General features: G+C 38.4%; 1 protein-coding gene across 1 annotated transcript in view; it reads left to right on the top strand.

Moving 5' to 3' along the window:
* Positions 1-14,326, top strand: part of FLACC1 (flagellum associated containing coiled-coil domains 1) — a 33,116-nt gene extending 18,790 nt beyond the window's left edge. Inside the window, exons 10-13 of the mRNA XM_049772912.1 lie at positions 681-743; positions 12,659-12,748; positions 12,881-12,990; positions 14,191-14,326. Coding sequence (XP_049628869.1) covers positions 681-743; positions 12,659-12,748; positions 12,881-12,990; positions 14,191-14,326 — 399 coding nt within the window. The remainder of the gene's footprint in view (positions 1-680; positions 744-12,658; positions 12,749-12,880; positions 12,991-14,190) is intronic.
* The last annotated feature ends 9,078 nt before the right edge of the window (positions 14,327-23,404 follow it).

The raw sequence follows: 23,404 nt of genomic DNA on the forward strand, positions 1-23,404 counted from the left end.
ATTCGCTGTCTCAGACAGAACGTTCCTGTGCTGCATGTGTTCCTGTGCTCATGTACCACTGTTGATTCAACATACCACAGTGAGCCAATCACAGCAAGCAAAGGTTCAAAGGTTATACTGTAATAGACTTCCTCTCTGACTCTGGCCAATCTGAGCAGGCTTTTGACAATGTAGATTCGGGTGCAGAACATTGTCTAATTTGCATGCATAAAAAGCCTGCTTGGATTGGCTGAGTTAGAGAGGCGGTCCGAGCAGCCTTGCAGTAATTGGTGCAGGATCGAGTTGGAAAATTTGTTTTGTGGCAATATTCAGACAATTTTCGTTTAGCGGCATATTGAAACATTTTTCGAGATATACTCGGTGTATAAGATGACCCCCGATTTTTGGTTGACTTTTTTTTGTTCAAAAGTCGTCTTATATGCCAGAAAATATGGTATTTGTAGTGAGACACTTCTTTCAGAGAATAAACACTTAAAAACTCCACAATGAATACATTGCCTCATTTTTGTATTTGTTAATGGGGTCATATTTTTAATATTTAAATTCAACATCCTGTTTGTATCTCTATACAAATGTTTAAACTCTGGGAGAATAATATATTCCAAAGCCTTATTATTTAATTCCTTGAAATAAGTGCCAAAGAGCTCAATACGTAATTTTTCTTAATAAAATTATTTTAGGAGCTACTGAAACAACATGAAATGGACACCATCCAAATAAAGGAGCTGAAACAGTCCAAAAAGGTAAATTTTAATTTTTCCTGTGGAATTAATATAAGTACAGTAGTGAATTTATATACTACAAAAATGGAATCTTTAATTTTTCTCAAAGTAATAAAAAAAACTTAAGGATGAATTCCCTACATTTAACAGGTCAAAAAGAATTTTAGAGCTGTAAAATTAAAGCATTTGCAAAATGAATCCACTGGAGTCTTTTCAAAGCCTGATTTGAACAACTATATCAGCAATATCATATCAAATATTTTCCATTCTAACTCTAAAAAAGTATAATGTACCCCTCTGGGATCTTGGATTCACATAGCCTTGTCTCATTATTTTGATTTCTCTATATTTTGCACTTCTATTTCCATTTTAAAATGAACTTGTTAGAAAGTCTGCTGTTTTTTGACTGAGGTTATATGAACAACCTCATAATTGTTAGTGGTCTTCACTGAAAGCCCAAAGAACTATCCTCTGGCACAAATGCTGCATGTTCACTGAGGGGGGCCTGAGAGAAGAGTTGGAGCAAACCTACAAACTTTCTGTATTTCTTTATTTCCTTAAAATTTAATTTGGATAAAGACAGGCATATTTGAGAAAAGATCAGCCATTCTGAAAGCCTGACTAATAACTCAGAGCACAGGCATAGCTGAGCAGATTAAATGCTGTAAAGGAAGGATTTGGGAGTGCATATAAACACTGCTTTAATGGTTTCATCTACTAACTCAATAAATTCTATTAGTTCCGTCTCTAAATATATTTTCCTTATGTAGGTATAGTCATATTTTATTGTTTTTTTGAATGCCCAGCAATTTATTTTTATAGGGTGTCAATCATTGTAAAGTTTACCTTGAGTGCTGAAGATGTTATTCTCTCCTTAAGTATTGTTAAGCTGTGTTCAGAGATAAAGTTAAGTTTTTTTGCAAGCAATTTGATCTTTTAAGGACAGGCCTTTAAGCTTTATTGGGTAGAATTAAAGCTGTCTTTAGTCTAAGGCAAATTACTGTCTTCTAGATAGTCTACTCTAGGTTGAGTTTTATGTATTCTTTTTATAAATACTCTTTATTTTAGCACCATGGATACATAATTGTTTATGATTGAGTTTCAGGTATAGAATGTACATCATTATCATTCACCAGTGTACATTTCCCATCACCAATGTCTCCCCCTATTTCCCTCTCTGCCTCCCATCCCGTTCCCCTCTTGTCTCTGAGGCAGGCATTTTACTTCTCTCCCCTTCCCCCATTTTTGACATGGTGGTTTGCCCTATTGTTAATGAAGGAGTGACATGAATATCACTTTATTCTTTTTCAGCACTCAATTCTTGTCCAGAATAATCAATTCCAACTATCATTGTCATAGTGGTCCTTATTCTACCCTAATTGCACTCATTGCTCTTGATGGCAAGCTTGCTATCATGAATTGGTCCTCCTGGCCATCATATCTATTGTCTCTAAATATTACCATACTATCTTTAATTTTATTATATCCCACAAATGAGTGAAATTATTCTACACATATCCCTTTCTGACTCATTTCACTCAGTGTAATACTCTCCCTATCCATCTATATATAAGCACATTTCATGACTTTATTTTCCCCAACAGCTGCATAGTATTCCATTGTGTAGATGCACCACAATTTCTTTAGCCACTCATCTATTCTTGGGTACTTGGGTTGTTCCAGATTCTGGCTATTATAAATAGTGTGCTGCAATGAACATAGGAATGCAGAGGGCTTTTCTGCATGTTTTTATTTTTTTTGTGTTTCTAAGGTGTATACATATATATACATATATATATATTGTGTGTACATATATGTGTGTATATATATAAGATATCTGGATCCCTAGGAGGTGGTATTGCTGGATCATATAGAAATTTAATTTATAGTTTTTTGAGGAATATCCATATTGTTTTTCAAAAAGTCTGGACTAGTCTACATTCCCTGGGTTGAGTTTTAGAAGAGAATTTTTTCACTGTTAGTAAAACCATGAACTATTGTTATTCCTGTATTGTCCTAGATTCTGTCTCACCTGCAACAGGCAAATGGTTCTTTACTCCAACCTCCCCTCCTCTGCTTCTTCTCCTCCATCGTGCCACTTCTGCAGTATTAGATACCTTATTGTTTATGTAATATGTCAGGCTACTTCACTTTTGACTCTTTTTACCTGATAGTCTCTCTTCCTCGAAGACTCTTTTCAGATATCCACATGGTCAATTTCATCAACCTCTTTCCAGTTTACTTTATATGCCACTCAATTTAAAGGAGCAACAAATTGCCCTGGGGGCCAGAGGGATAGCATGTGACTGACCCAGGTTTGATCCCCACATCCCATATGGTCCCCGGAGCACCAACAGGTGTAATTCCTGAGTACAGCACCAGGATTAATCTCTCTGCATTGCCAGATGTGGTCCCAACACAAAAACAAACAGCAAAAAAAGAATTTACCACTATCAACTTTGTATATCTGTACCAGATACTTTATCACTAATATAACCATGTAATAATAATTACACAAAGAAACTGCCTTGACTCTTCCTCGTTTTTTTTTTTTTTTTTCTTTTCTCTATAGAGTTATAATCACTGAGCTAGATAAACTCAGTGAAGGCAAGGTTTTTTTTTTCTGGTTGATTTTTTGTTTTGTCTTGTTTTGCTAATCCCCACTTTCTGGAAATCTGTCTTATACATATCATAAGCATTCAGTAAAGGACAATTGATTTTTCTGAATGACTAAATAGAAATTGATCTGTTGGGGGCTGCTTGAACCCTGAGCATAACCGGAACCTCTGAAACTTCAGGCTCTACATACAATCAGAGGCACCCATGCCCTGAGGACAAAGGAAATAGCTAAACTCTAAAGTATATTCAAAGCAGCCATCCACCCAGCCAGAGAGAAGTTACCCATATAGAACAACTTGCCATTGTGTTAGCAAAAGATTAATGTGTTTACAGCTGATGTTTTATTTATGCTTGCTGAGTAAAATTTATAAGATCCTGTTTGGTAACGTTTTACATGACTTGTGCTTTCAGTACAAACAAGATGTTTTTCATGTGCTCAGGTCTACCTCTTTATCCCTCCCTATTTCCTGCCCTCAGCTTATGCTGATAAGTGCTTGCAAGCTGCAATTGGTGGAAAATTGAGTGACATACTTGTAACACCCCCCCATGATGTATTTTGCCTTTAAATGCCAGTCTCCCCGAGCAATAAATCCTTTTGAACAGCGAGAGTTGTCTTAAGCCCTCTTTTTACTAACCTCTCAAGTTTACTTCACAGATTGGCTCTGCTCGGGAGAACCCACAAATTACTAGCGACCTCCATTCCCACACCCCCGCGGGTCAGGGGTCCCCCACCGGGGAATCGCATTGATCTGTTACCATATTTTGTATGTTTCAGCAAGTAATGATGATTATCTAGTTTATATATCTTGGAAGGAAGCAAGGTACATGGGCAAATTTCTGAAGACATGGGAGTTAAATGAGGTTCACACCTATAAGCAGAGAACCATCTGCTTTTTATTTTTATGTCCACTTCAGTATCTATGTTGATTCTACATGTATCTCTCCTTGGACATTGGTTTTTCTCTGTATACTTTGTTTCCCATATATTTTCTATGCAAAGATCCTCAACAAAATCCTGGCAAATAGTATCCAATGCCTCATCAAGAAGGTAGGTTTCATCCCAGGAATGCAAAGATGCAAAGATTTACATCTGTAAATCTATCAACATAATACACAACATCAACAACAAGAAAAATAAAAACCATATGATCATATCAATAGATGTAGAGAAAGCATTTGATAAGGTACAACACCCATTCTTAAAAAAATTCTCAGCAAGATGGAAATGAAAGGAACCTTTCTCAGTATAGTTAAGGCCATCTACCACAAACCAACAGCAAATATTATCCTCAATGGAGAAAAACTAAAAGCCTTTCCTCTAAATTCTGGTACAAGACAAGGCTCTCCTCTCCCACCACTCCTATTCTACATAGTACTGGAAGTACTTGCTATAGCGATTAGGCAAGAAAAATGTATTAAGGACATCCACATAGGAAAGGAAGAAGTGAAGCTTTCACTGTTTGCAGATGACATGATATATATTTAGAAAAACCTAAAGACAAAAAAAAATGAAAAGAAAAGTAAAGAAAACCCTAAAGACTACCAAAACGCTTCTAGAAACAGTAGATTCATATAATAATGTGGCAGGCTACAAAATTAACACACAAAAATCAATGGCCTTTTTATACATCAATAATGATAGGGAAGAAATGGACGTTAAGAAAATAACCCAAAGAGGCTGGGAAGGTGGCGCTAGAGGTAAGGTGATTGCCTTGCAAGTGCTAGCATAGAACGGACTGCGGTTCGACCCCCCAGCATCCCATATGGTCCCCCCAAGCCAGGAGCAATTTCTGAGTGCATAGCCAGGAGTAACCCTTGAGCATCAAATGGGTGTGGCCCAAAAACCAAAAAGAAAGAAAGAAAAAGAAAGAAAGAAGAAAGAAAGAAAGAAAGAAAGAAAGAAAGAAAGAAGGAAGGAAGGAAGGAAGGAAGGAAGGAAGGAAGGAAGGAAGAAAGAAAAGAAGAAAGAAAGATAGGAAGGAAGAAAGAAAAAAAAGAAGAAAGAAAGAAAGGAAGAAAGGAAGAAAGAAAGAAAACAACCCATGGGCCAGAGAGATAGCATGGAGGTAGGGCATTTGCCTTGCACGCAGAAGGATGGTGATTCAAATCCTGGCATTTCATATGGTCCCCTGAGCCTGCCAGGAGCGATTTCTGAGCGTAGAGCCAGGAGTAACCCTGAGCACTGCCAGGTGTGACCCAAAAGAAAAAAAAGAAAAAAAAAGAAAAAGAAAAAGAAAAAGAAATCAACCACATTCACATTAGTGTCACACAAACCCAAATATCTTGGAGTCAATTTGACTAAAGACGTGAATGACCTATACAAAGAAAACTATAAAACCCTGCTTCAAGAAATAAGAGAGGACACATGGAAATGGAAACACATACCCTGCTCATAGACTGGCAGGATTAACATAATTAAAATGACAACACTCCCCAAAACATTATATAGATTTAATGCGAGCCCTCTAAAGATACCCATGGCATCCAGGGTTCAAGGCTGGATGAATGGTATCTAATCACCTGAGGTCTAAGTTGATTCCACATGACATATTTCCAGGTAGGAGATATCCCTGTATTATTAACAACTGTGAGTTCCTATCTCTATTAGATAAGAGCTCTTTTCTATATGTAAGATTTCCCCTTTATTTAGTGTGCCTTTGCAGGGAGAAATGGTGCTACATTATATTGTCAGTGTATTTGGGGGTGGACAGAGGGGATAACAGAAACAGGTCACATACCCAAAAATGATAAAAAATAAAAAAAATAAAATAAAATATAAATAAATAAATAAATAAAAGAAAGGGAATGAAAATGTATATGCTCACAAATGTATATGTAGGACAGGCATTTGAAAAAATAAATTAAAAAAGAAATAAATAATAGAAAAAAGAAACAAAATGAGTTAGCGAAGCTTTTAAAGGACCAAAGTGGTGCAAAAAACTACCTTACATTTGGGGGAGAGCCGGTAAAGATGTGGTGTATTACAGGTCTTATGCCTATGTTGGAAGTACAGTTTTTCCCATTGCCTTTTGGGTTTTTCTTGTGGTGTGTGGGTTCCCAGGCATCTTTCTATCACACCCCCTGGCCTTCTTCAGTTTGGTAAAAATTTGTGGTAGGGAGGTCTTAGAAGAGTTCTTGTATTGGGGATACTTTTGGACCTAGGCCCGGTTTCAAGAAACAGTCCACGTTAGGGGGAGTTGGTAGGGAGGGCCACGCAGCATGAGTCCGCAGGGGAGTTGGCTGTCTTTTCTTGCAGGAGACTAGGTGTGGGTTTGACTGGGTGTCCCCTCGCCTGGGTGCTGGGTACTGGTTCGTTGGGTAGGAGGTCGATCTTGATGCCTAATAGATTAAGGACTGAGGGTGAAGAGTTTTAATACAGTGGGAGATCTGGATGGGATCCCAGACATAGAAACGGCACAGCTTTTCACAAACAGCTGCAGGAAACAAATCCCATCTTCACAACAGCTGCAGGAAACAAATCCCATCCGGACAGCCTTAATACTGCGGGGTCAACAACAAGGGCCAGCTCTAACATGATATCCCGACAACGAGGAAAATGTGAACAACTTGACCTTAGAGCAGATTAGCCTACCTTACCAGCTAAAGACAAGACAAATCCAGAAGACTTGGCACCCTTTGGTAAGCCCAAAAGCCAAGATCGCGATTTACAGTTGACTGGCTGTTAGAACCACGACCAGACTGCATACATCTTGGGACCAATAAAAAAGCCCTAGTTTAGGGTTTGAACTATGACCTGCACAATAATCATGATCCCCAGTCCCAAAGGCCCGGCAGAGACAATTGTAACGGAATGGGGCTTCTGGAAGCACAAAGAAAGACGCTATCCTAGGTGCCATCCTAGGTTCAGTGCAAAGACCAAGATCACCAACCACAGAAGATGGATTAAAATGACACTGAGGTAACAGAACCTCTAGAACCACAAAGATTGACTTCATCAAAAGTCCCACCTCAGGATCTGCACAGATACTGAGACCTCTAAACACAGAGCTCTGATTGTATCACCCTGGACAGATCAGAAGTCTTCCACACACCACAAATACACCACCGGGAGAGTAAATGATTCTGAACAAAGTCTAGGATTGATCCCATGACAGTAGACTCCAAGGATGGAGAAATCCCATATTTCTTAGGCCAAGTGAATTCCTTTCGAATGACCCCAATATTTACTGTGCCAGGGCAGGAGGGAAAAAACAAAAATACAAAAAGCACAAAACCTTGGTTATTTATATATATATATATTTTTTTACCTTCATTTATTATTATTATTATTTTTATTTACCTTTTTATTTTGGTCGATTTCTCTCTTTGGGTGTGATTATTGAAATTGTTGTCCCCAGTTATACTTATTTTTTCTCTTCCTCTCTTTTCTTTCGTTATGTGCTATGCCATGTTTCTTATTTCAAGACCATGGTGTGTTTTTTGTTTGTGTGCTTGTTTTTGTTGTTTTTTTGTTTGTTTTGTTTTGTTTTTTGTTTGTTTTTTGTGGTGCTTATTGATATAGCTGGAGTCCTCAATAGATATTTGACACCTCTTTTGGTACTGGTGGAGTGTTTCACCTTCTCTTTCTCCTTCACCTCCCAAATCAATGATGAGAGCCACTTGAAGGATTCCGCCCATTTTCGGGGTATAAGACTCTTACCCCAATTTATTACTTTTTTCTTTTTCAGGCAAAACCACGTAACTTGAAATAGCTGGTCTTGCCTCCAGTTAGAGGGGGAAATAAGGGAGGCCTCAAGACCAAACAGGTGCAAGACTACTAAGTAATAGGTTAGATACAGAGGGGACCACATATTCTAGCCGCCCTGGGGGTGAGGGAAGAAGAAATGGGAGGGAAGACAAAAACGGATGGGTAGGGAGAACAATTCGGTGATGGATGGGAATCCCTCCTGATTTTATGTAAATATGTACCTAAAATATTATTGTCAACAATATGTAAGCCACTATGATCAAATAAAATTATATTATAATAAAAAAAAATGAAAAGAAAAACCAACAACAACAAAAAAAGATACCCATGGCATTCTTCAAAAAAGTGGATCAAACATTTCTGAAATTCATTTGGAACAATAAACACCCTCGAATAGTTAAAGCAATTCTTGGGCAAAGGAATATGGGAGGCATTACTTTCCCCAACTTTAAACTGTATTACAAAGCAATAGTTATCAAAACAGCATGGTATTGGAATAAAGACAGACCCTCAGATCAGTGAAATAGGCTTGAGTACTCAGAGAATGTTCCCCAGACATACAGTCACCTAATTTTTGATAAAGGAGCAAGAAATCCTAAATGGAGCAAGGAAAGCCTCTTCAATAAGTGGTGTTGGCACAACTGGTTAGCCACTTGCAAAAAAGTGAACTCAGACCCCCAGCTAACACCATGTACGAAAGTAAAATCCAAATGGATTAAAGACCTTGATATCAGACCTGAAACCATAAGGTATACAGAGCAACACATAAATCAAAACACCCCATGACATTGAGACTAAAGGCATCTTTAAAGAGGAAACAGCACTCTCCAAACAAGTGGAAGCAGAGATAAACAGATGGGAATATATTAAGCTGAGAAGCTTCTGCACCTCAAAGGAAATAGTGCTCAGGATAAAAGAGCTACCCACTTGCCACAGCATGCAGCATAGATGTCTCCATCTTAGGGAAAGCACACACCAGATGTGTCCATTGGCTTTCCTGGTGCAGTGACAAATTTCCCTAAGAAATATTCATCCAGGAGGCCCGTTGGAGAAAGTTTATCATAAACCCTACGTGGATCACTGGCTATCTTTTTGTTTTATATATAAAAGAGATGTAATGTCACCTCATGTCATATATATATATATATATATATATATATATATATATATATATATATATATATATATATATATATGACATGAGGTGAATTTATATCTCTTTTCTTATCATTTGGCTTAGTCTCCCTTGCAAAACTACAGACAAAAATTCAGCCTCAGTTAATGTGTAGTCAAAGAAATTTCAGCACCAAAGTCTGCCAAAGTTCCCCGCTGGCTAAGTATATTTGCAACTCAAAGATTGTGTCTAGCCAGCTCCCAGAAACCTGCTTTTCTGTTCTCTGCTTTTAGGTAGTAAACTAACAGCTCCTATCTTTCTTGCATTTTACTATTCCAGCAGGTTGCAAAATTGTAGCCAAATCAGCTTCTCTTTCTTTGTTATAAGAAGTTCCTTTCTAAACTAGAAACACCCTTATCACTACCTTACCCTTTATTTGGGGATTCTTCTAACCTGTATTGGCTAGTTCTTTGATATGTATATTTGGGCCTGCTATCATTGTCTCCCTTCTGCTAAGATTCCCTGCTTTTTGTTTTCTCAGAAATACTTTGCATACCAGAGACTTGTATATATTTTCCAACTTGGAGAGTAAAGTTTGTCTCACGTCTGTCTCACTTTTATTGCAGACATGGGTCACCGTACAATGTATTTTGTGTGGTCTCATTATTTCATATTTCATATTTGTCAGTTTCGTGTACCCGCTTTTTTCCCGTGAAGGATTTTCGTCCCCACTAGAAGATGCTGAGATGCAAGACGCCTGCAGCACCCATGAATTGGAGAAAGTAGTCACCCAATACCCATCAGATAAGGGTTAATATCCAAAATATACAAGTCACTGACAGAACTTTACAAGAAAAAAACATCTAATCCCTTCAAAAAATGGGCAGATGACAGACATTTTGCTAAAGAAAAAATACAAATGGCTAAAAGACACATGGAAAAATGCTCCGCATCACTAATCATCAGGGAGATGCAAATCAAAACAACTATGAGGTACCATCTCATGCCACAGAGATTGGCACACATCACAAAGAATGAGAACAAGCAGTGCTGGCAGGGATGTGAAGAGAAAGAACTCTTATTCACTGCTGATGGGAAGGCCATCTAGTCGAACCTTTATTGAAAGCGATATGGAGATTCCTCCAAAAACTGGAAATTGAGCTCCCATATGATCCAGCTATACCACCCCTAGGGATATACCCTAGGAACACAAGAATGCAATTTAAAAAATCCCCTACTCACACCTGTATTCATTGCAGCACTATTTACAATAGCCAGACCCTGGAAACAACCAAGATGTCCTTCAACAGATGAATGGCTAAAGAAACTTTGGTACATATACACAATGAAATATTATGCAGCAGTCAGGAGAAATGAAGTCATGAACTTTTCCTAGACATGGATGTACATGGAATCTATTATGCTGAGTGAAATAAGTCAGAGGGAGAGAGATAGATACAGAATAGTCTCACCCATCTATGGGTTTTAAGAAAAATAAAAGACATTTTTGCAATAATTCTTGGAGACAAAAGAGATGAAGGCTGGAAGGTCTAGCTCACGACATGAAACTCACCACAAAGAATGGTGAGTGCAGTTAGAGAAATAACTATACTGACAACTATCATAACAATGTGAATGAATTAGGGAACTAGAAAATCTGTCTCAAATACAAGCGGTAGAGTGGGGAGGAGGGAGATTTGGGACATTGGTGATAGGAATGTTGCACTGGTGAAGATGGGTGTTCTTTATATGACTGAAACCCAACTACAATCATATTTGTAATAAAGATGTTTCAATAAAGATATTAAAAAATAAAAAATGTAAAAAAATTCTCCCATATAAACAAAAATTTTATCTGTGGGAAAGCAGCAATGCCAAAGCCAACTACAACAGAATCGATACCCAATCTACAACATGCTAGACACAGAAGGGATCACTTATACTAGCAGTCTGGGAGGGGGGCAAAGGAGGGGCGATATGGGATGCGTGCTGGGAATAGGGGTGGAGGGAGGACAACATTGGTGGTGGGAATGCTCCTGATTCAATGTCACTATGTACTTGAAATACTACTGTGAATGATTTGTAATCCACTTTGGTCAAAATAAAAATTAGTAATAAAAAAGAAGAATCTTTTAATTAACGATTCCTATCATTAAATGTTGTAGAATAGTTAAATAAAATATATGATTAGATACTAAAAAAAAGAAAGCATATAGAATAAATTCTAATGTCTATTCATTAATACCTGGACTTTTATAACAGTATCTTGGCATTTACAAATAAATCTACATATAATGAATATCAAAAAATATCTTTATGTTTTACTTATAGATTATAACCCCATAAGTGTTATAATTATAACTGTCTTGCTCATCACAATATTCCCAGTACCTAAGTTGGTAGTCTTTTCTAACAAACAAATTTTTTTAGAGTAGTATTAATTTTTGTTTTATTTTTATTTAGGGAGGGGCATACTTGGCAGTGCTCAGGGGGTATTTCTGGCTCTATGCCAGAAATTACTCTCAGAAATTACTCCTGGCAGGTTCCGGAGACCATATGGGATACAAAGATTGAACGGAGGTTGACCAAGTGCAAGGCAAATGGCCTACCTGCTGTGCTCTGGCCCCTAGTAGTATTAGTTCTGCTTTGTTTGTTTGATTTTTGTTTTTGTTTTTGTTTTGTTTTGTTTTTTTGGACACACCCAGCAGTGCTCAGGGCTGATCCTGGCTCTGCACGCAAGGATTACTCCTGTAATATTTGGGGGATCATATGTACTACTGGGGGCCAGTCCCAGATCAGCCACATTGAAGACAAGCAGTTTGTTTACTATACAGTCTCTCTGGTTCTCATATTAGGGTTATAGAAAAATTTAGCAGAAAGACATTTCCCATACATTTTCCAGCCTCTGCTTCCACCCCTTCATCCTGTTAGACAATTTGTACTATATATAAGCAACTTGTACCTGTTAGTATTTTATGGGACATTAGTATGGGACTGATGAAGAAATATTCATGCATTTTAAACTAAATTCTATAGTATACATTGGGTTTTACACTTAGTGTTTTACATCCTATGAATTGCTATGTCATATGCTATGTATTCACCATTTTAAGCAATTGTCTCATGCATTGAACTTTGATTTCCCCTAAAAATACTGTCCTGCTCATTCATGGCAGCCAATTTTACTGTTTCTAGAGACTTTTCCCAGAATGCTATAGAATTATAATCTGTAGTAGATATTAAAATGCTTATTAAATGAATGAGTTATTGGTGGTCATTTTGATTATCCATATGAACTCTGATGAGGGTTGACTCAGGCACTATCAGGAAGGGTATAGTTTGATAAGACAAAGGAAATAGAATTAACAAGGTGTAGTGACTATTGCACAGGAAGGAGGAGAAACTAAAATGTATCCTTATATTCTAGTCCAGTTTTTCTGGAGAAGAGAATAAATAAGCAAATGTGGTATACTGAAAAAAATCTTTTTTATACAGACCATAGAGAAACAGTTGCAGACACAAGCTCTTATCCTAGAATCGCTCGATCATACCCTCTTCCAAACTCAAATGGAACTTAAGAAAGAGGTGAGCATTGGTTAGTGTATGGATGGGAATTGGGAGGCAAGAAACCACAGTGTACTGAAAAATGCCTTATTCTAGATTCTTTAATGTGGAGAAAAAGTGGTTGCCAAAATAAATGCATGTGATGTCTTTCAGAAAGCTGTGGTAGTAAACCTGGAAAAAACTCTGCAGAACAAATTCTATGAAGCTGAAGAAAACTATAAACACACTATACAGACTCTGACCGAAGAAAACACTTTTCTCAGGTACAATGGTCATATTCAAAAACATATGGCCGCCATAGTTTGAGTGTTTAAAACATAATGAAGATAAAACCTAAATTTTATCTAATGAGAAGTCATAATGAGAAAATTTAGTGAGAAGTCATAACCCATGTACTTCTAGAAGCTTTTTGGTCTGACTGGCCACAGGGGGGAAAAAAACATTAATCGCTGTAGATCTTCAACTGCCATTCCTTGGGCCAATAGTAGTCCACAGGTGTGCAGGTTTGGAAACCACTGTTCTGCCAGGTTGGTTCAAACTTCCAGTCTGTGAACCCATATGCAATTATGTGCAGTCCATAGGGGTGTAACATAGCTGGAGAACATTACCCCATATTCTTCTTTACCTATATCTAAATTTTTATACAAAATGACATGATATTTACTCAAGAGTCTCTTATGTTTACTCTGCTGTGTGACTGAGGTTTATTATTTTTATTACTGGTTTTAGTGTCACATCCTGCTGTGCTCAGGGCTTACTTTTGGCTCTGAGTTCAGGAGTCACTCCCAGCAGAACTCCGAGGATTATATGAGGTGTTGGGGATCATCAAACCCTGGTCACCTGCATGTAAGGCAATTGCCCTACCCACTGTACTATCCGTTGTTCTTCCTACTTTGGATTACTTTTAATTGCTCTCCCCAGAGAAATGTCAGTGATTTATGCTTCACTTACCTTTGGTTTATGTAGAAATCCACTTCTGGTCAGAAATGTTAGTGTTTGAGAACTTTCATAACAGTGTGAATGAATGAGGGAAGTGGAAAGCCTGTCTGGAGTGCAGGTGGGGGTGGGGTGCGAAGGATGGAGATTTGGGACATTGGTGATGGAAGTGTTGCAGTGGTGAAGGGGGTGTTCTTTGCATGGATGAAACCCAACTACAATCATGTTTGTGGTGAAGGTGTTTAAATAAAGATATATATATATGTATATATAAGAAATTTTAGTGTTACATGAAGATGCTTCTTAAATCATTAAAAATACTTTGCTGATTATTTAATAATGGGAAGTTATATCATTGCTTTACTGTATAATTATTCATTTGTTCAGTCAAATATCATCTCATGAAATGCAGAACAACCTCATTGTAGTACCAGTGAAGGAATAGAACCACATTTCTCTTCCTGATTTTCTATATTCTTTTGATCCTTTGAATTTCTACTGACACCCCTTTCCTTTGTTTTTAATAGGCAAAAGATAATCACCATGAATGAAGAAATTTTTGAAGAACGAGCTAGGAGACTGAACTCTATTCCTTTATATGAGACTAATTATGACTCTCTTGATGAGAAAAATAAAAAAGGAGAAAGTTTGTCCGAAGATTAGCTGCTCTCCTCACAGGAGATGACAGGAAGACTGTGTGGAGCTTCAGAGATCTCTTGTGAGATTTTCTTAAGCAATGCGTGGTTTGGGTTTACTTCGAGTGCTGTCTTAATCTACTTCTATCTTTTCTAATTTACAAGTTTTTTTTTTTTATAGAGTGGTTGGGAAAACCTGAATTCTCATCTCGATTACATCAGCTTTTCAGGACCTTCTGCTAGGAAGGGAGAATCCATATCTGGACCAGAGCTCAGCCTATGCTGTGTACCATATTCTCTTCTACCTTTGCCGATATCATTATGAACACACTGATCAGAAGAACTTTCTCTTGAACATTTACTGTATTTTAGGATGTACCTTTTTGTCCTCCTGGAACAATTAACTAGCAAGATAGATATTTTGTTGATTTGATTCTAAAACCCTTTGTTCTCTTTGTATACATTCCCATTATTTATTTATTTATTTGTATCTTAGATATATTCCCTAATTTATGAGTTAGGAAGAGTTTCTGGCAATTCTTGCTACCCCATCTAAAACATTGATAGAGTTCAAAGATTCACAGGGCAAACAACTTATGTATAGGAAGTAGGCTGCTCATGGGCAGAAACAATGCCTTCAGTACAAAATAAAAATGGTTTTCAGTAGTAGTCAATGGAGTGGGCCTTTGAAATTCTATGGAGGGAAAATTGGGTAACCCATTTCTTTGTTGCCAAGCAGAAATAATGAGGTCATATAACATACTACAGTTAGACCGTTTTTTCATCCAAAGGTAAATTATGGTTTTTATGTGTCATCTCCCAATTTTTAAAAATTCGTAATCAGCCCTGCGGGCCGGCTGGGGAGGCCTGAGTAAGTTTCTAACCTTTGGCTCGGCGTTTGGGCATGCCCCTCCCCCCAGAGACCCCTACGGGCCGGCTGGGGAGGCCTGAGTGAGTTTCTGTCCTTTGGCTCGGCGTTTGGGCGTGCCCCTCCCCCCAGAGACCCCGGTGGGCCGGCTGGGGAGGCCTGAGTGAATTTCTGTCCTGTTGCTTGGCATTTGGGCCAGCCCCTCCCCCCAGGGTGGCGCCTAGAAAGGCAAGTTGAGTGACCCGAATAGACGGGGGAGATAGGGAGATAGGGAGATAGGGCCAGCCATCTGGACTTGCAGGTGACCTAGAGCAGTCCACCCCCCTAGACCCTGGAGTGGACCAGGGACTCCTCAAGGGCGTGGACAGAGCCTGCAGGGTCGAACTGAGGAACTCATTCAAGGGAGGCTTGGAGGGGGCGGAGCTCCATTGAATCCCAGAGAAAGGAGGGTGGATTGAGAACTAGGCTCAATAGCGCCAGTAGACATTGTGGACAGGAGTGGAACTGTACCGCTGACAGAAATAAGGAGCAGAAAAGGGACAAGACCAACTGCAGGAAGGCTGAACTCTAGGTAGCAAAGGGGAGGAGAAAGGGCTAGGTTCAACAAACTCACCCAACAGCCCCTCTAGAAACACCTTCAGGAAGGAGACCAAAGCAGGCCGAAACTAGAAGCCACAGCACTCCAAAACACACCATTAAATACAAAGAATTATACGTAAATCAAGGAGATCTCTTATAACTGAAGACACCATGACAAGCCCTATCAAGTTTCCAAGTCCACCAAAACGCACAGATCCAGGGGAAGAAGACCTAAAAGCGGTCATGAGGAAGGAAATGCAAGAATTACTAAAACAAATGAAAGAAACCCTAGCAACCGAGTATAAGAAATCCATGGATGAATGAATCGGCCAAATTAAAGAAGAAATGTCAAAGAACATGAGAGATTCCATAAAAAAAAGAAGTGAAGGATTTAAAAGACAAAGTAGCAAGCCTTACGAGTAGAAACACAGAGTTGGAGAAGCACATCGAAGAACTCGAAGGAAAACTGCAATCAAAAAATAATAAAGAAACCAACAAAGAAATAAAAGGCAAAGCACTGGAAGGAAAAATCCAATATCTAATGAACAAGGACAAAAGAAACAATCTAAGAATTGTGGGTATACCAGAAGGGGAGGAAATAGGGAAGGGGGAAGAACAGGTGGTCAGGGAGATAATAACAGAGAACTTTCCCACCCTCTGGAAAGATAATTCAGGACAAATCCAAGAAGTCAAGAGAGTCCCTAATAAAATAGACCCTAATAAACCCACACCAAGACATATAATAATCCAAATGGCAAAAAACAAAGATAAAGAGGAACTCCTGAAAGCAATAAGGGAGAAAAAAACCCTCAAGTACAAAGGAAAGGACATAAGAATCAAACCAGATCTCCCATTTGAAATAATTCAAGCAAGAAGACAGTGGAATGACATATTTAAACGACTGAATGAAAGAAATTTCCAACCCAGGGTCCAATACCCAGCAAAACTATCATTCATATGGGAGGGCAGACTAAAAACATTCTCAAACATGAACGAACTTCAACTATTTGTGCAAACTAAGCCGATCCTAAGCGACTTACTCAGAGACGAATTACACAATCCAAACCCCCGATTGTAACAACAACCACTCCACACAATACAACTGCACAACAGTCCTCTCTATCAATAATTTCCCTAAATGTTAACGGACTAAACTCTCCAATTAAAAGACACATAGTAGAGAACTGGGTTAGGAAAAATAAACCGGACTTCTGCTGTCTGCAAGAAACACACCTACAGTTACAGGATAAGCACAGGCTTAGAATAAAAGGATGGAAAGTAATTATTCAGGCCAATGGAAAACAAAAAAGAGCAGGGACAGCCATTCTTATATCAGACCAAATTGTATTCAACCTCAAGAAAGTGATCAGAGACAAAGAGGGTCACTACTTACTGATCAGGGGAACATTAGATCAAGATACACTAACCCTGGTCAATATCTATGCACCTAATGTAGAGTCACCAAAATATGTGAGGCAACTACTGGCAAACCTCGAGAAACACATGAAGGGAATTGTGATAATAGTAGGGGACCTCAATACTCCATTACCACCACTGGACAGATCCTCCAAACAGAAAAATAGCAAAGAAATAAGAGCTCTAAATGAAAAATTAGAAGATTTAGGGTTAATAGACTTATATAGAGCTCTCCATCCCCAGAAAGTAGAATATACATTTTTCTCAAACCCACATGGAACCTTTTCCAGAATAGACCATGTCTTAGGATACAAAGCCAACTTATATAAGACCACAAAAGTAAGGATCATTAGAAGTACCCTTTCAGATCACTATGCAACAGAGCTTATAATTGATGTCAAGAAGAAGCAATGGAGGAAAACTAATACCTGGAGATTAAACAACATGCTGCTTAACAACAGCTGGATCAAAGAACAACTCAAGGAAGAAATAAAAAGATTCCTTGAGACGAATGACAATGAAGAAACAACATGTCAAAATTTATGGGACACAGCAAAAGCAGTAATTAGGGGGAAACTCATAGCAATACAGGCTTATGTCAAGAAACAGGAAAATAACAAAACCAACAGTTTAAAAGATCACCTCAAAGAATTGGAACAACAGCAACAGAGAAATCCAACCACAACCAGAAGGCAAGAAATAATAAAAACCAGAGCAGAAATAAACAACATAGAAACTAAGAAAACAATACAAAAAATCAATGAGACCAGGAGTTGGTTTTTCGAAAAAATAAACAAGATAGATAAACCATTGGCAAAACTCACCAAAACAAAGAGGGAAAATACCCAAATCACTAGGATCACGAATGAAAGGGGAGAGATTACAACAGAACCCCAAGAAATACAACATATCATGAGATCATATTATGAACAACTTTATTCAACTAGGCTAGAGAACCCACTAGAAATCGATAGATTCTTGGACAAACACCCTCTTCCAAGACTAGAAAAGGAAGATCTAGAAAGTTTAAACAGTCCAGTCACTTCAGAGGAAATTGAAGATGTAATTAAAAAACTTCCTAAGAACAAATGTCCAGGTCCAGATGGATTTACAGGTGAATTCTATCAAACATTTCAAGAAGACTTATTACCACTGTTCCATAGGCTTTTCCAAACCATAGAAAAAACAGGAATCCTACCCAACTCCTTTTATGAGGCTAATATCACACTCATTCCCAAAGAAGGCAAAGACACCACCAAAAAAGAAAACTACAGACCAATCTCACTAATGAACATTGATGCAAAGATACTCAACAAAATCTTAGCAAACCAAATCCAACACTTCATCAAAAAGATCATACATCACGATCAAGTGGGATTCATACCAGGAATGCAAGGTTGGTTCAACATACGCAAATCAATAAACATGATACATCACATCAACAACATGAAAGACAAAAACCACATGATCATATCAATCGATGCCAAGAAGGCGTTTGACAAAATCCAACATCCTTTCATGTTAAAGACACTCAGCAAAATAGGGTTAGAAGGCACCTTCCTTAAAATAGTTACAGCTATTTATGAAAAGCCTACAGCCAACATTATACTTAATGGCGAGAAACTAGAAGCATTCCCACTAAGGTCAGGAACTAGACAAGGCTGTCCACTCTCTCCACTCTTATTCAATATAACCTTAGAAGTCCTAGCAATAGCAATCCGACAAGAGAAGGGAATCAAAGAAATTCAAGTAGGGAAAGAGGAACACAAGCTAGCTCTATTTGCTGACGATATGATGATATACATCAAAAACCCTAAAGAGTCCACAGAAAAACTCCTAGAAACAATCAACCAATACAGCAAAGTGGCTGGATACAAAGTCAATACACAAAAGACAGTAGCGTTTTTATATACAAACAGTGAAGTTGAGGAGAGAGAGATTAAAAATACAATCCCATTTAAGATAGTATCAAAAAATATCAAATATCTAGGAATCAACCTTACAAGAGAAGTGAAAGACCTATACCAGGGAAACTTCAAAACACTTCAGAAAGAAATTGAAGACGATCTAAAGAAATGGAAGAACATCCCATGCTCATGGATAGGTACAATTAACATAGACAAAATGACTATCTTACCCAAACTGCTATATAGATTTAATGCAATCCCTATCCAAATCCAGGCACAATTCTTTAAAGAAATAGAACAATCAATTACAAAATTCATCTGGAACCACAAAAGACCCAGGATAGCCAAACACATACTGAAAAATGAGAAGTTGGGAGGCATCTCCTTACCTAACTTGAAACTATACTATAATGCCATAGTAATTAAAACAGCATGGTACTGGAACAGAGACAGGACCTCAGACCAGTGGATCAGAACAGAATTCCCAGACATAAACCCTCAGATATACAGCCAACTAATATTTGATAAAAGAGGCAAGAATATGAAATGGAACAAAGAAAGCCTATTTAACAAATGGTGTTGGTACAATTGGAAACTCACATGTACGAAAGTGAAAATCGACCCATATCTCACTCCTTATACAAAAGTCAACTCAAAATGGATCAAAGACCTGGAAATTAGACCTGAATCTATAAAGTTTATCGAGAATAAAATAAGCAGAACACTCGAAGACCTTTATATCAAAAGGGTCTTTGAGAATGGAGCACCAATGGCAAGAACGTTAGCATCAAATATAAACAAATGGGACTACATCAAACTAAAAAGCTTCTGCATGGCAAAAGAAACCCTACTTAACGCAAGAAGACAGCTAACAGAAAGGGAAAAAATCTTTTCACTTGATATATCAGATAAAGGGCTTATATCTAGAACATACAAAGCGCTCAGAAAGCTGAGCCCCTCAAAACCAAATAAAGCCATAAAAAAATGGGGAGATGAAATGAATAGACACTTCTTTGAGGAAGACAGAAGGATGGCCAACAAACACATGAAAACATGCTCACCTTCACTCATCATCAGGGAGATCCAAATCAAGACAACAATGAGATACCACCTCACACCAGTGAGGTTGGCTCACATCAAAAATAATGGAAACAACTTTTGTTGGTGAGGATGTGCTATGAAAGGAACTCTCATCCACTGCTGGTGGGAATGCCCCCTAGTCCAACATCTATGGAGAAAAGTCTGGAGAGTGCTCAAAGAACTCAGAATTGAGCTGCCATTTGACCCAGCAATTGCTCTCCTAGGCATATACCCCCAAGATGGAAGGACATTCATTCCAAAATACGTATGCACCCCACTATTTATTGCAGCAATCAGTATAATAGCCAAATCTTGGAACCAACCTCGATGTCCAACAACAGATGAATGGATCATTAAGATGTGGTATATATATACAATGGAATATTACATGGCAGTTAGAAATGATACAATCACAGACTTTGCAGCAACGTGGATGGACCTAGATCATGTTATGTTAAACGAAGTAAGTCAGAAGACAAAAGAAAAATACAGAATGGTAGCACTATTCTGAAACACCTAGAACACATTTTATACACAACTAATACTTAACAATCAAATAACAGGGTTTAACATGGTAGAAACTCCGAACACTGTAATAGTCAACATATACGTGGGAGCAGTGTCCAAAATACATGAAAAAGGAATAATGCAAAATTTTGATTACAGAATATGCCATAAAGAAAACAATAACAACAGAAACGGCAGCATAGAGAGAACAGGTAGGTAATCAGACTTCTACAACAAAGGCCCACAATAATCCCTTGGAGTTCGTATACAGGAACACAAGTATAGAACACCAAGGGAAAACACGGACTGCAATGGCAACATACCATAACACTACCTTTTAATGCCTTTATCTTACTATATTTTAAATAACCTCTCAGCTTTTCTGTCCACAGGCGCCCTTGGATACAAAGGGCGGACAAACTAAGGTGGCAATTCGGGATATCACACGGGATACCACACCTTGCATGCACTACGAGATGGCCACGGGTAAACTCTTTAACATACACTTTATCTCTAGGTAATACCTCCATTTAGGAATTGAAGCACGTGATCATTCAGATCATCGAAGCGGTACCTGAGATGTACAGACTTAAACCACAGGCTCGATTCTTCGAACACTTTTAATTAAACCAGCATTCCCTTGCTAGTCTCTCCTCTCTTCTTACTACTTTTCTTTTCTTTTTTTTTTCTCTCTATTCTGCTTATTACTTTTTTTCCCTTTCTCTTCCCCTTTTCTCTCTAAGGTATTTTCTTTTTTCTCTTCCTTCATACCCTTCCCATATACCTTCCCCTTTCTCCCCTCCGGAAATCCATCTATCCCTTTACCCCTCAATCCCATCCAGATTTTCCACCATATTAAAATTTTTCACCCTCAGTCCTTATTCTATTAGGCATCAAGATCGACCTCCTACTCAACGAACCAGTACTCTGCACCCAGGCGAGGGGACACCCAGATAAACCCACACCTTGTCTCCTGAAAGAAAAGACAGCCAACTCCCCTGTGGACTCATGCTGCGAGGCCCTCCCTACTAACTCTCCCTAACGCGGACTGTTCCTTGAAACTGGGCCTAGCTCCAAAAGTATCCCCATTGCAAGAACTCTTCCAAGACCTCCCTGCCGCAAATTTTAATAATCTGAAAAAATTGTAATCAAATTCTTGTTGTTGATTTTTTCCTTTCAGTTCATGATTGCCCCCAATTTAACGTTTTTTTGCCTGTTTCACTAGTTTATCTCCCCCATTGTTTTACATTTGTTTCTTTAGTCCTAGTACCACTGTGTTTTGGTTGTTTTAATGCCTAAATTGACTGTTAGATCAAAAATTGCCTTATTACCTCTTAAATGTAATCTTGTGTCTCTCCCCGCTGCAGTACAAAAATCAAACACTGCCATCACCCTAGCCTTATTAAAAGGCCTAGGTGTTATTCGTGTAAGCACAAATATTTGTTCATTGGTTCATACTCTAGAATCTGCTAATGCCTTATAACTGTGGCTAAAAATGTTTACAAACTTAAAGAAGTTTACACTACTGTTGATTTCCTAGCAAAGAATGCAGAATAACCGCCGTGGTTCAAAATGAACATTTTTTTTGAGGGAGGGGGGAATTTGTGTCATCCTTAGAGTAAAATGTTGCTTTTTAAAATAAATTCGGCTTAGCTAGAGATAGCATTCAACACATAGAGGATAATTTAGTATATAGACAAAAAGATATAGAGCAGAGTGAGAGCTGGTACAAAAATTGGTTTTCTACCACTCCATGGATAACAACAGTGCTCCCAGCCTTTTTGGGGCCCTTCATTGGCTTTATGTTGCTAGTTTCCTTTGGTCCTTGGGCTTTTCGCAAACTCACCACCTTCGTAAAGAATCAAGTGGATGAAGCAACCAGAAAGGACTCAAAGGTTCTGTACCAACAACTATGCACCTCAGAAGACCAGCTGACACCTGACATCTCCCCTCCTGCCAACTCTCTGCCACTTAAGTTTGAAGGTATCGAGGAGCTGGCGCATAGACCTCAATCTGTGCCTTGCCAAGCTTTGGAAACGACTGAATCAAGGGTAGCAGATGCGGTGACTGGAAGCCCCACATCTCTTCACCCAGTGTGGCCAGTCCACCGAGGCACGTCTGTCCCTTCTATATTGTATACTAAACAGGGGGAGATGTGGGAGATCGAGCACCCCACATATCAAAGGAACTCTGAATGAATTTTCCACCACCAGTCTGATTCAAGCCACAAAAGTTTGCATAGCCCCGAACCAACAGAAAACTCTGCAAATAAATTTAGCTCAGCACAAAGAATCTGGCTTAACCAGATGCCTTAACCTTTCCATGGAACCTGGTTTTGTAACTGCTCTCAAGTATGTAGTTATTGATATGTTTTTGTAAAGTTTAAATTATGATCCTTATTGCTTGCACAAAAGATAGATCTAAATGGAAAATAGGCTAAACAAATAATTGTATTTGCGTAAATATCATTTAGCTATTTGTTTAAGAATTTGCTTCCCCTTCCCCCATCATGCCAGGTTCCTCTTTATCCTTCCCGCCATCAAAATGTGTTTATGCTCCCATTGGTTAAAATTGTTGTACTTGTACAAATCTGATTGGTTTATGTTTCAATCCTATGTTACTAAAATAGGCCCTGGATTGAGCTATTATGAAAGGGGCCCTTGGGCTACTGTGAAGGTTAGAAGCGCTCAGGCCATGGGGGTACTGTTGGAAAGTTGTGTGCAGAAATAATGTTAACCGTATATTAACT

This window comes from Suncus etruscus, chromosome 5, assembly GCF_024139225.1.
Source record: "Suncus etruscus isolate mSunEtr1 chromosome 5, mSunEtr1.pri.cur, whole genome shotgun sequence".
Lineage (NCBI taxonomy): Eukaryota > Metazoa > Chordata > Mammalia > Eulipotyphla > Soricidae > Suncus > Suncus etruscus.